General features: G+C 33.1%; 2 protein-coding genes and 1 long non-coding RNA gene across 3 annotated transcripts in view; all 3 read left to right on the plus strand.

The window, feature by feature from the left end:
• The first annotated feature begins 362 nt into the window (after positions 1-362).
• On the plus strand, positions 363-1124 carry LOC126830734 (uncharacterized). The gene is made up of 3 exons (XR_007683951.2): positions 363-402; positions 572-713; positions 1007-1124. It is a non-coding gene; the product is annotated as an uncharacterized LOC126830734 (long non-coding RNA).
• Positions 1125-1987: 863 nt separating this feature from the next.
• LOC126830507 (uncharacterized) lies at positions 1988-8196 on the plus strand. The gene is made up of 13 exons (XM_050560895.1): positions 1988-2172; positions 2647-2895; positions 3068-3282; positions 3556-3664; positions 3798-3914; positions 4212-4347; positions 4638-4812; positions 5090-5360; positions 5598-5784; positions 6410-6627; positions 6986-7218; positions 7514-7667; positions 7979-8196. Exons 2-13 carry the CDS (start codon positions 2841-2843, stop codon positions 8194-8196), a joined length of 2088 nt encoding a protein of 695 aa, XP_050416852.1. The 5' UTR covers positions 1988-2172; positions 2647-2840.
• Positions 8197-8368: 172 nt separating this feature from the next.
• LOC126830716 (uncharacterized) overlaps positions 8369-14138 on the plus strand; it is a 39860-nt gene continuing 34090 nt past the window's right edge. The window contains exons 1-10 of the mRNA XM_056102838.1: positions 8369-8486; positions 8681-8846; positions 9477-9618; positions 9839-9960; positions 10233-10372; positions 10519-10666; positions 11142-11345; positions 11916-12119; positions 12526-13272; positions 13529-13741. Of these exons, the coding sequence (XP_055958813.1) occupies positions 8445-8486; positions 8681-8846; positions 9477-9618; positions 9839-9960; positions 10233-10372; positions 10519-10666; positions 11142-11345; positions 11916-12119; positions 12526-13272; positions 13529-13741 (2128 nt within the window). The 5' untranslated portion in view covers positions 8369-8444. The remainder of the gene's footprint in view (positions 8487-8680; positions 8847-9476; positions 9619-9838; positions 9961-10232; positions 10373-10518; positions 10667-11141; positions 11346-11915; positions 12120-12525; positions 13273-13528; positions 13742-14138) is intronic.

Here is a 14138-nt window from a genome sequence, read left to right on the forward strand (position 1 = left end):
AAATTATTAAACAGCCTTATTCATAACTACAGTGTTTACGAATAAAGATTACCTCACAACCACATTTTTTACGAATACACATTGCCTCGTAAATACTGTATTGATGATTCAATTTAGATTACCCTTTGACATTTGACATCAACTATAATATCATTTCATAAACAATAGTTGGTGTAGGCCGACAGCAAGGGACACATTTATGTCTCTTGTATTTGATATTAAGTACTGCTGACAATGTACAATGCATACTATGGCTATAAATCTATTTTACTCCTTATTTTAATCCAAGTTTTTTCAAATAAAACATCACATTATATGCCTATCCTTATACCATATTACTTTTTTTTCACTTTAACAGACATAGAAAGACTATCCTGGCTACCAAACCACCATTCGCAACAGGTAAACTATTTTCCTAATATTAGTAAGATAAAAATAGTACAATATTGATTTTATTGAACTGATACTGGAAGTATTAACAGTTATTGGTATTATCATTTTTCATTTATTTATCTATAATAAATTCAATTAAGAACTCTCAAATATTATACGCCATTTTTTTCTGACACAGAATTCAAGCTCAGATTGTGAGTCGGATATTGACTATCAAATATCAACATCTTATTACATGGCACATTGGACAATATCAAATGCATATAAACATATGTATCCTGATATTAAATGGACGTTACAAATGAGACAGAAAAACACAGGTAAATAAATGATTGAATTAATTTGAAATAAATAGTTAAATTACTTCGAAATAAATGATTGAATTACTTTGAAATAAATGAATATAATGCATTGGTATGGGTTGATATTGTTGACTATAGCATTTGGATATATTTATAATTAGAATAAAAAAATAGAATCTGTAGAGTAGTAGCGTTTGATTGTTAAAATTTACATAAATTGTATGGTTGATAAAAATAAAGAACTTTGCACGGCAAACTGATATTAGAATGTTATTGTTGTTATTATTAAATTATTATTCATTGTTTAACAGAGGATATATGGCACAATGTAGAAGATAAGAAGTTTCTATCAAATTCTGGTCAAATCTTCCAACCAGTAGCATTAGATTATTGTAAAACATATAGAAGTAGTGTGAGGTTCTGTTCGGGTGATGTTTGTTCTCAACCTGTAGTCAGTAATGGTGTAACAGTGTTGAGCAAACCTGATATGCCACATATAGATATACTCCACAAAAAGATGCATGGTTCCCAGGTAATTCAAATATAAATAATATAATCCAACTAATTAAGGTGTTTTTTTTCTATATGTCCAATATTTATATACAATCAAATATTTAATTTGCAGCTCACTATAGTAATTGTTGCTGGCAGAATGATAACACAATCACCCAGATATCAAAATGTAACGTTGTACCAACACATTAATAAGCACAGCGACTGCATAACCTAACGAAGTATACAATTAACACTGTATGAACCTAAACTCTGCCAATGAGCTACTAAATGTAATCTGATATGAAGGTTTGATTTATTATAATACGGTTATCATTTTATGTTTTATTCCATATATCAGTTAGATGTTAGCTTGACTTACAAGAGTAATACCGAAGATAAAGTGTGTTCTGTGGAGTCTACCATAGATAAATATATGTGGAGTATAACAGATAATAAACACAATAGTCATTTATTAACTAAATGGAGTAAAGTAAACAATGTGCAGAAAATCACTGAGACAATGGTAAGAATCTAAATTTTAAGATTGTCTGTATGTTTTTATAAATCTGTTACAGCTGTATACATTATGAAAATGCCCTAAAAAGTAAACTTGATTACAGGTTTTAGGCAAACCAATAGACAGAAAAGGGATGGTAAGCACCACACAAAATGTTGCGTTGAAGCAAAAACATTGGTTCTTTTCAACATGATAACTATGCAACCACGCGAACCTTTGTTCGAAATTGTGCCATAAAGACAAACTATTTCATGTAATATTTTTTTATTTCTTAGTTTCAGTTTAGAATTAATTTAGATGGTGAAGTTGATTTTAGTGAATGCAGAAGATTGGCTGTACGAATATTTAATAAAGCTGGTTTATCAACAATAATATCGTCGGATATTAAAAACTGTTCATCTGTAGATCCGGTATTAATTATACCGGCTATTATTATAGATGCTATAGGACAGCCATTAAATAACGGTAAGTACTCTTTGAATATATCGTGAAATTGAAATAAACACACACACACACACACACACACGCACACTCGCAGTTGTGACAGATCCAATAATTATGTTGTTGTTAGTTAGTTGCAGGACGGAGGGGCTGACAAGGAAAGCTGTCTAGTAGTTCGGATGGGACGAAAAACCGAGGTCCCGTGTACACATTGGCGTGCACGTAAAAGATCCCTTGGTAGTTGGAATTCGATATAAGAGTAGGCCGTAGTGCCGCTGTCCGGGCAAAATTTCCGTCATAGCACACTGTATGGCGTATGCCCGTCTTCATTAGCCCAGGTTAGGAGCAGAACAGTAGGACGTTAAACCCCATTTCATTTCATTTTGTTAGTTAGTTATATTTTACGTCCGCTTCCACCGAGGTGATATCGCAGACATGTCCACCCTTTTATGAGTAGCGTTTGAATAATTTGAATATGTTGTTTGTTTTGTATTTCAGATCCCAACACAAATGAACTAGGAACATCAATTTCTCTGGATCAGAACGCAGTCTGGTCTAAACCAGATGTGGACTATACACCTTATAAAAATATTATATCAGCTGTATGGCCCACATTAAGACATAGAAACTATACTTGGGGTTTACTGGAAGACCCAGCATTCTCTACTCTAACACATTTTACTCAACCGAAGATGATGATAAGAGATCCTTGTTCACATCCAGATGTTATAAAGTGTGGACAAACCGGTGAGGGAGTTTCGGTAATCTTCAAACGTCATTAAGCTTTATTCTATTGATTCCGTGTGCCATTTCCTTAAGCCTAACAACTATAATATGAACACGTACTTTGAAGGAGTCTTGGTTGACTTCATCATTAAGACTCCAGTTTTACCGCATTTCTTTATATTTCTTTTCACAGAAAACGAATACATCAATGTATTAACTCAAAATACTTTAAAACACGGAAGGCGGTATTATATCTGTATCCATGCTGATGCTGTTGTTGCTGGTCATGAAAAATGGACGGAAGATTTGGAAGAAGTAAACGCATGTAGTGATGGTGTAACTGTTGATTTGACTCCACCAAATGGTGGTCGGGTGTGGGTGGAGAACTTGAAAGATATTAAATATCAGGTAAATAGTTCTATATAAATATAGTCGAACCCCATTATCTCTATCCTAGCATACTTGAACACGTATAATATTTGGTGCGTCATTCATTCCTTGTAATTCCCTGTTAGCCCGATTAATAGTGTTTCGGGATAATGGTTCCATCCTCGGATAATATGCTATATAGCTATCGGTTGTTTCTAGTATTTGATTATTGCTGCTTTAATAAACTTTACATCAGTACTGAATTAATGTATTTGTGATAGTTTTATATGAATAACCAATATATTATTTCAGTCATCCGACAGTGATGTAGCTGTCTACTGGGATAGTTTTCTTGACGTAGAAGAAAATGGTGGAAAAACTGTTCATCCAAGTGGAATATCAAAATATCATTTATATATCGGTAAGGTTAATTTGTTTCAAGGATACGACAGTGATCGCTGAATCAACAAGTTAAAAGTGAACGAACATACCTTATTGTCAATCTGTAAATATGCTGTTCTTTACATTCTGTAAATTTTCTTTTACTTATAAAGGTTCTATAGAGGGAGGTGAAGATATTGTAACTAAACATAATGTTGGTTTGATAAATCATAAAATATTACACCATCTTTCTTTACAAAATGGCCACACTTATTACGTCACTATAGAAGGTAGGTATAAATTCATGTTTCTGTTTCACAATTAGAACTATAAAAAATGTATAACTTAAATAAAAGCAAATAGAAACCATTAGATTAAATTTGTTAATCATGTATTAAAGTCGTGTAATTAATTATAAACCTACACACCCCAATCTTCAATAGAAAATAGATTGATTTCTATTGCCCGCTAGGCAACATTGCTCGTTTGTTAGAATTCACCCATTTCTTTCATCCCCTGGTTCCATAAGCTGGCTCCACTATTGCTTGTTTAGTGCTATTATTGTTTTTTTTTGTTGTTTTTTTCAGCAATTGATTTTGTAAACAGGACAAAAACCGTTTCATCTGAAGGTTTCATAATTGATAATAGTCCACCAGAAACTACATCTAAACCTATACAATTTACTAATACATATATACAGTCAAATGATGTATTGTCTGCGTGGTAGGTTTATATAGAATCTAGTGTTAGTAAACAAAATAAAATGAAAGCCATTAACCCCAGCCAAAGTATTTGGTTACCGGTGTTTTTGAAGGCGTGAAATAGTAAGCCTACCTCGACACGTGTACAATACCTTTTATCATTTATAGATCGGAATGCCTCGGTTTCGATCCCATGTAAAAGATCCCTTGGCAGTTGGAAGTCTCCCCTCATAGCACAAGGATGTTGGTGTTGAAATTAATTGTAAATAATGTATTAAAGAGCCTGAGCCCTTGTATTTGATTTATTTACAGTTGGAGTGGATCATTTAAAGACACCGAAAGTGGTATAAGTCAGTATCGGTGGGCAATAGGTACTAGACCAGGTCATGAAAACATTAGGGCTTATATGATAACCGATAATGATTGTGATGAAGCGAACCTAGAACACAAATTGCAAGATGGACACGTTTATTACGTCACAGTTCAGGTATATCTCTTGTTGTAATTTTACATTACGTTTTTAGATAGAAAAAAAGTTTAATGAATTATGCTTGATGTAACTATAGATAAGTTGGGAATAAACATTGTGCTTTATTATTTATCCCTTAATTATTTCAAAGAAATTGACACTAATCGTTAAGACGGTATGCTTATATTTGATGTAATTTCCAATAGAAAATTTTTCAAATTCATGCTATATGCTGGTTATCTTTGTATTCTATATACCAATTTTACAATAACTCTTGTCTATTGTGGTGTTTCAGGCCATTAATGGTGCAGGGTTATCTACTACATTAATATCTCATCCAGTGACAGTAGACACAACTCCTCCTACCACAGGACATGTGATCGATATTCTTAATACAAACTATACCGGAGATGACGTAGATTATATAACTAAACAATCACTACTTTCTGTTAGATGGCAAGGATTCCACGATCCCCATTCATCCATGCAATACTATACTGTTAAAGTTGGTACCTGTGATGATTGTGATGACATAATTCCAGAAATCAAAACAGGAATATCTACACGTAAGGAAAATATTATTACAAAGCACAATCCAACTTTTCTGTCATAGAACTATTGATGATATGGTTTAGTTTTATTGTAAAAATAGGGGCTATTTTCTTTAAAATAAAATAGGTAGATGTCGTAACAACCGATATTTCAGATTTTAGTTAAGTTTTATTGTAAAAATATGGACTATTCTCTTTCAAATAAATTAAGTAGATCTTTTAATAAATTTTAAAAACCGATACATATTTCAGATTTTACTTTTCCACCGTCCAAATTTACTCCTGGAACAAAATATATCACCATGGTAACAGGGTGCAATATGGCTGACATGTGTACGTCGGCCATTTCTGACGGGGTAATAATTGACGTGACACCACCGGACGTGGGACGAGTTTTAGATGGAACGAAAGATTTAGATGTAGAATTCCAAGCAACCAGGTAATTGAAACACGATTATCAAGTCTGTTTAGTTTTCAGAACAAACTATAAAATAGACATGAGGATCCACGAATATGATTGGATCACGTTTATCGAGTCTCCTCTGCTATGGGACCGCTGCAGTAGATATTGTCTTAGAAGGCATTTTACAATAAGCCATTTTTATACGTGGTCGTATATTGCAATCGCCCCCGTTCGCCCGTCCGTCCGTCCACAATTTCTTATGAACACTCTAAAGACTACATTTATCAACTGATTGTTTTAAAATTGATATTATATGCCTACATTATTGATATGAAGATTCTATTTAACAAAAGTTACAATCCTATCCGTATGATGTTGATATGCATCATTTAAACTAGTGAAACGAAGAAGCCTATTCAATATTTAATTTCGTCAATTTGTCCTGTAAATGACCTCATATGCTACCACCCTTGTCGATCGCCCGAACGATTTAGCTGGAAACTTATCTTAATTAGATGATTGACATTTATAAATTGGTTCTTAGCAGTTAGGGTTATATAAGAGTGTTGCAATTATTATCTTCCAGAATCAGATTCTACTACTGAATAAGTTAACATAATGTGTTGTGTGCAATTTTTAAGGATTGTCATCCTGATTTCAGAAACTTTGTTGGTGCCAAATGGCATGGGTTTAAAGATGCACAATCTGGTATAGCGAGATATGAATGGAGAGTAGGAACAACCATTGGAGGCGAAGAGTTACTTAGCCCTCAAGATTTACCAGTGGTCGAACTGGCCTATAGATCTAATTTACCTGATAATAAGCTATTGCCTATTGATACTAGAATTTATATTACTGTTAGATGTTACAATAAAGCAGGTACGACTCAAATTATTTTAATGACGCTAATGATGCTTACAAAAACAATAATTTAAGTTATATCTTACTTGAACAAGCATTACTGTTATGGACCCAATGTATAAATTCGCAATATAAGTAGTAAAAGGGTTCCTACACGAAATATGTTCCCTTTCTAAAATTGGTTAGAGTTATTACCCCTTTGCGGGATAGAATATAGAAACATGAGGGCATGTCCTCTAGACCCGGCTTCATTGTAGACGAATCGACATCTTTCTTTTGTAAAATTGCATAGGATTACTATTATATTTATATCATCATCGTTTGTATTATTTGTGTATTTCAAAGCCGCCACTGCACCTAGATTTTATATTATTAGGTTTATACAGCGAAGTTACATCAAATGGTTTTAAGATCGATACAACATTACCAGTAGTAGTACAAAGGGCAGTTCCCGTCTCATCGTTTAGTTCTATTTTACCTTCAACTACCATATCAAAATCTAGTATTAAAATTGAATGGAAGTTTACTGATGATGAATCAGATATAGAAAGACAATACATTTCTATTTCACCTCATTTATTGGGAGATTTTAATTCTTCAGCTATGGAGGTAAGTCCTATCGATAATTTTAAACATATTTTGTTTTTTGAAAAATGAAACATTTTGATAAAAAATAAGCATGCCTATAATGAATTCAGTAATTTAGAAAAATACAGTGGCATTACGAGGATGTCCACTGGACAGTGCCTGAGTAAAATTGCATAGTTGGAAAACTGTTAAGGGATAGATTACTATTTTAAAAATACAGTGGTTTCACAGGTTTGTCTAACGAACGGTGACGAAGTTAAATTGTATAGTTGTAATACTTTTAGTTTTAGAGAATATATTACTATTTTTGTTTCAGATTCCTAGTGTGGTAACAGAGTTCACATTTTCTGGTCTAGCTCTACACGATGGGAGTAAATATAAAGTTAAAGTGATTGGTTGTAATTTAGCTGGTTTGTGTCTGTCGAGTGTTACAGATGATATAACAGTTGATTCTACACCACCTACCAGAGGTACGTGTATTGTTTGTATCGATTAAAAGTGCTAATAGTTATATAACATTATATAAGAACAAATGTCATGATATCTGATAACTCATTCTTGATCTAAATAAATCCACGTACTCTAAGAAAACAGGCAATTTTAATTTTCATTTTTTTTTATTTGTTTTCCACTTTAAAATGACTAAGTAATCTGATAATTATGAAAAATCTGAACTCGATGTCGTTTTGCTTTTGTTCTGGTCATTTTGGAGAATTAAAGTTTTACCATATTACAAATTGTGTATCTTCCCCAATGAAATAATTAGTGAATGTTGTTTCAGGTATGTTTGCCATTGATACTGACCACGCCGCTAACTTAAACAGAGATAGGAATAACTGGAACCACTGGTCTACTACGTCTATTAAGTTAGAATGGTTGGGATTTGCTGATCTACACACTGGTATAACCGAGTATAAAGTCAGTGTTGGAAGCAAACCTTTCTTTACAGATCTCAACGAGGCAAGTATCTCTAATTACGGTAATATGTGGTATTCTTGAGCATAATACAATTTTTGGCGTAAATTAGCAGCATTCAAACACCCAAAATCTTATAAATAAAATGCTTGGTTTCGGTCTGCAATTAATCTTAGGTAATATGACATATTGTTTTTTACTTCACGAAATTCTTTTATGAAAAAATGTTTTAACAGGGCTATCAACAAACCACGTTTCAACATGTGGCTGGAGATAATTTTAATGATGAAGGAGTCGTACAATCAGTTACAATAACTACCAAGACACTTCATATGGGCAATTCTGTTTTCATATCTGTATGGGCTGTTAACGGGGTAATTATTGCTATTTAATCATTTTCTAGTATATCATATATGTACTACAGTAGAACAAGAGAAATTACACCTCTAAATCGGATGTATCAGACTGAGGCAAAATTGCCACTTCAGTATCCGTATCTATTAACTACCAATATGTTTTACTTCTAGTCGTTTTATTGTGTTACATATCATTTTTATTTTTGACATAGGTTGGATTAAAAAGTCAACCTGCTCATTCTGAATTTGAACTTGTAGAAGGAGGAATGTTAGATTTAGCCAGGAGATGTCAACCGTATAATTGTCTTGGACATTGTGTTTGTGCTGCACAAGACAAAACATGTTCAGATGCTGACAACTGTAGAGACATCTCAACAGGTATATATCTATCAACTTTATTTAAACATACATTATGCAAGAGCTAAATCTGTCTAATGCAGGTCTTTCTTTAGGCCTGAAATGTTATCTAAATTATTAATTAGACATTAATTAACCTATCCAGACCATAATCAACTCTAGATGGTATCGCTAGCCTGTGATCTTAAGTGGATTATGAGCCGATTTACTGACTAACTTTCGTTCACGAATTGACGATTAAATGGATAATCGAGTCTATGCTGTTTATCGTACTGACTTTAGTAATGATGATAGAGGCTAGGCGAAAATTTCAAACGCTTAGTTCTCGGTTCATAGTGGATCAATTTGAATGAAATTCAGCAAATTGCCTTTACATTATCTAGTTTTTAATTATTATAGTGAAAACTGCCAACTCGTTATCAAATCTCCCATAATGTATCTTTAAAATTATTCATATTAATTAATTAATTCTTTGTGAATTTTTCTGCCAGCTTTTCCTTGGCATTCGCCACAGTAATGGCCCACCGTGTTTAGTCTACCTTAAGTAATTCCAGATGTTATATGCCACCCTATTTCTGTATTTCTATGTTTTTGTATATTTTATGCAATCCGCCATGTGATTGAATGTTTTATTTATACTCATTCTTGCAGGGAATCCAAATAACATTATCCAAGTTACAGACATGACTAATTTGATGTCATCTGATGCTACACAGTCTTACTACACATCGTCTGATAATTTTCTAGCTGCCAGATGGAGGATAATAAACCCACAAGGCATCTCTCCTATAAGGTAATTTAAACTTAGATAAATTAAACCTCTTTAATAAACCAACACGGCCTCTCATCTATAAGATAAATTAAACCTCTTTAATAAACCAAAAATATCATACAACTTGGCGCAGGCCCGCTAGATCATGGTGCTCTTGGCTTCAGCCTGCCAAGACCAGTTTAGTTCATTATTAACTACATAGCAATTACCCTGAATTCAAACTCAGCATATGGTATTTTAGATATGAATGCAGTGCCGGACATTCCGGTGAAAATTCACCCAGTGGAATATATGACACTGATACAGAAAGGACATGGTTTGATGTTGGTGAAAATACCGAAACTATAATTACTTTACCTACAGGTATACCTTTTAAAAATGTTATTCATTTCTTTCAAGAAACAATTATTAATACTGTATATTTATTAGTATGTAATATTAACAAATCACACAAACTTCACTCAGTCACAGTAGGATACCTTATCAATACATTCAACTATAAACATTGAAACATACGTATAAAGCTCTATAAACAAAAATCTTCTTGCTTGTAAAGGTGTGTCACAGAGATCGGCTTAAGGTCCCACCGTGTTTCTAGTACATGTAATTTCGTAATATTATTTTATTTATTCCAGCTAAAGTTTTAGATAAGTCTATAACATATAGTGTATTTGTGAGGGTATGGTATAATGCAAATCAATATGCGATATTTAAGTCTCCTGGTATTACACCACTGATGTCTGCTCCGAGTGTCAGTCACATAGCGGGAGCTGATGTAAGTACTTAAAAATAAGTTAAAAACACCAAGCTATTTAATAATTATAACTGTCATTATATCACGATTTTTCCCCGTTTTGATTAACCTATTTTAAATAGAATTATTGATTTGATTTTGAGATATTTCTCTATTTTTTTATCCAGATAAAAGAATTAGAAACTATATTAAGTGTTAAGGATTTAGATTACCAAACATCCAGCAATCAGATTATTGTTGGTTGGAAGAATAAATTTAGAGGAGGAATTCATGGATTCGATTATTTTAAGCCTTATATAAGCACCCATCCACAAGGTGGGTTTTAATACTAACATAATCACATTAAATGTTTCACGGAAACATGTATTAATTAATTGTATGACAACATTTTTAAACTGATGTTTCCATTCCTAAAGATATTTTTGAACCAGTCCCGACCAATCTCATTATTAAGTATAGTTAGTCTTAAAGATTGCAAAACTTTATTTTTGCCTCAAATGTTATCAATTATTAGAAATTTATTCACAAGAAAACACGTAATCAACTCTCTAGGCCATCGGAATGTCAAGATTTGAAATACGATAACAATGGTTACATTAAAAAAAAATCGAGACTACGCTATTCTAAGCAAAACCTCAAACACTGACAACTTCCCTCAAAATAGAGAACTGCAATTTTCAATATATTTTTTTTTATTGCTGTTTCATTATCTATTTATCTAAAACTTACATATTGCATCTTTAATAATGTAATAAATAACGGTCTTGGGTTTTTTTCTCCTGAAATGTAGGCCACAACGTTCATCAGTCATCTACAAGAGTACCTGGAAATACTAGTGTATATACAGCTACTAATCTAAATCTACAAGAGAATAGAGAATATTATAGTACTGTACTAGCTTATAATAAAGCAGGATTATTGAGCTGGGCCAATAGTGATGGAATATTAATAGACAATACAACTCCCACTTCTGGTATTATATATGATGGTAATGGTAAGTAAACTATTGAAATTATTGAATATAGAGTGGCACCCCCAAAAACCAGAACACCGTAAAATTTTTATTAAATCCTACAGCTTCTTGAACTTAGTCTGCGTACGATCATGGTATCTTGGTCGCTTTGCACAAAAGTCATGTTCTTTCCAAGAAGAAAATTTACAATCAACAGTGTTATTCAAAGATTTGTGGGTTCTTGGGGGTGGGGGGGGGACGTTGCGGCCACCTTTAAATTACCCAACACTACTCATAGACTTATTTTAGCCGATTTCAATTTTTTAATCTTTTAAATCTGATACATATTTTCATGACATTTCCCTAAGAAATTTCCTGATTTGTGATAATAATAAGATAAAACCAAGTACGAACAATCCAAACCATTAGACAAAATTCGAGGTCCTAAATAAACGGTATAGGCAAAATGGTGTAATCAGCAAATGGACTGTTCACCGTGTACAAAATACACGACAAACAGTGGTAACAGTGATAAGTTTTATTATTCATGCTTTTTATAGACAACCATGATAAATTGGGGGATACAGTCTCTTACTATTTCATATTGTACAGATATCTATGATAAAGATTACCAAAACTCTACAACAGTTATATCATCATCGTGGTATGGTTTTACTGATAGTGGTACTAGTATAGTTAAATATTACTGGTGTATTGGTACTGGTATTAGTACTACAGATTGTAATATACACGACTGGAAGAATGTAGGATTAAATACTAGAGTGTCTGTAAACCTAACCTCACCTTTAAATCATGGTAGGCATTCTAAACTTTCCATATTAATTGAATAAAATCGAATCTCAATTTCGATTAGATGAAGAGTTGACTATTAAATAAAAATCATGTCATTATCGTGACATTATCTATACTACAGTAGGGATATATCACTCGTCATATTTTTGTCTTGCCCCGACACGTGTGATACTGGTCCCTTGCTGTAGTATAGTGGGCAAGATAATGAAAACAGTTTTTTTTATCTCTTCAAATGCCTTTGGAAAGAGTCCCCTCAAATATAATATACCTCCAGACCATCCCATAACGGCTCAAGCCATCTGTTTCCAAACAATGAATTTCTGAGTGTTTTGTTTTCAAATGTGATATATTATTATCAAAGTATTAGTGCCACCGTAACAAATACCATTACTGTATTTTATTGTTATAGGTATGAAAATTTATAATAAAGTGTATGCTGTAGATGGAAGTGGGTTGAAATCTGATGTAGCAGTGTCTGGTGGTATTACAATTGATATCACGCCCCCAGTACCGGTTGATATAGATTATATTGGAGAAAATCTCATCGCCAACCCATCATTTGAAGAAGGCGTGACAGAATCAAATAAGGAATGTGATGACCAACCACCAGCTCCTTGGTATATTGACTCCACCTCGTGTATTAAAATCATCCAATCACAACCTTCCGTTTCAAAAGAGGGTGGAACCTATATTAAAGTGAAAGGTCATATTCAACAAACAGTTTTTGATTTAAACACCCACAGTGCTTATCATGTTATAGTACATGTCGGATATCCACATGATGTTAGCATTCAGCATCACAACGTGGAAGGTTTCGTGCAATTCGGACAAGAAACTCACACTTTCAGCCTTGACCCAGAACGATGTCGGGGGATATGTGACATCAACCAACAGCCATTAATATTATGGAACAAATTTACTTATGTATTCTATCCAAGAGAAGCAAGCGAAGTGATAAGAATTGGTACAAGTAAATTACATATGATATTAGCTGTAGATGATGTATATGTACAACAAGTTAATTATATAGATATAACCAGTGATTCTAATCATTTAATACATCATACAGTGTTTAGACCTTATTGGTCATCTCTTCATCTTACCTGGCATTTTAAAGATGATCAAAGTCCTATTACAGATTATCAATGGGCACTAGGTAATTTTAGCTTGAATACATGTACTACTGTATGTAAATATATCAGTGACTATAAGTAATACAATAGTGTTTAAATCATGTAGGTATTTAGTTATAGCAATACATTTCCTGTTTTTGTAGATTTTATTTAGCAATCCAGTTGATTTTGGTATCAAATATATTTACTGATTACATTGTAAAATTACCCAGGGAGCATTCTTATTTTCTAAATCGTTTTGACAACGGTTTTCAATCAAAACAATCATTTTAATTTCAGGAACTGTGAAAGGTGGAACCCAGATTCAGTCGTTCACAAGTGTTGGCAGAAATCAGCACGCTACAGCATCTGGTCTAAATTTAGCCCATAATACATTACTTTACTTGACGGTGATGTCAACCAATGGCGCCGGACTAACAACTGTCAGCCAATCAGAGAGTATTGTTGCCGATATGACTCCGCCAATAATATCAGAGATGAACGATGGTATAGGTAAGAAATTAATTGTTGATTGTGGGGTACTTTAATGGAAAATATTACTGACCACCACAATGAAAAATCAGCTATTTAAATAAAATTGACAGAAGCCTATGTTATTATCAGAATGGTTATCCACACCAAGTTCAGGGTTAAAACTTGCTTATTACATGACAGTTTTTTTTACTGTTTACTAAGCCAGTCACAGTTAATATTTGATCAAAACCACGTAACCTTTGTCATCAGAACTCTGAAGGACGAATTCGCATCAACTCGAGTGTTTCTTGTCTGTCTTTCTCTTTTGTTGATTTAAATATGTTTTGATCATTTTAGAGGATGATGTAAATTTCCAGCTAACCAAACTCATATCAGTTAACTGGAAAGTAGGAGATCTAGAATCAGGAGTAGAATA

This window comes from Patella vulgata, chromosome 8 (assembly GCF_932274485.2).
Source record: "Patella vulgata chromosome 8, xgPatVulg1.2, whole genome shotgun sequence".
Lineage (NCBI taxonomy): Eukaryota > Metazoa > Mollusca > Gastropoda > Patellidae > Patella > Patella vulgata.

Bases quoted from the DNA above. Each gene is read 5' to 3' on its own strand.
- LOC126830507 (XM_050560895.1), top strand. From the start codon at position 2,841: ATGATGATAAGAGATCCTTGTTCACATCCAGATGTTATAAAGTGTGGA. The intron at 2,896-3,067 runs GTGAGGGAGTTT...TTCTTTTCACAG, and splicing joins TATAAAGTGTGGACAAACCG to AAAACGAATACATCAATGTA. The intron at 7,219-7,513 runs GTAAGTCCTATC...TTTTTGTTTCAG, and splicing joins TTAATTCTTCAGCTATGGAG to ATTCCTAGTGTGGTAACAGA.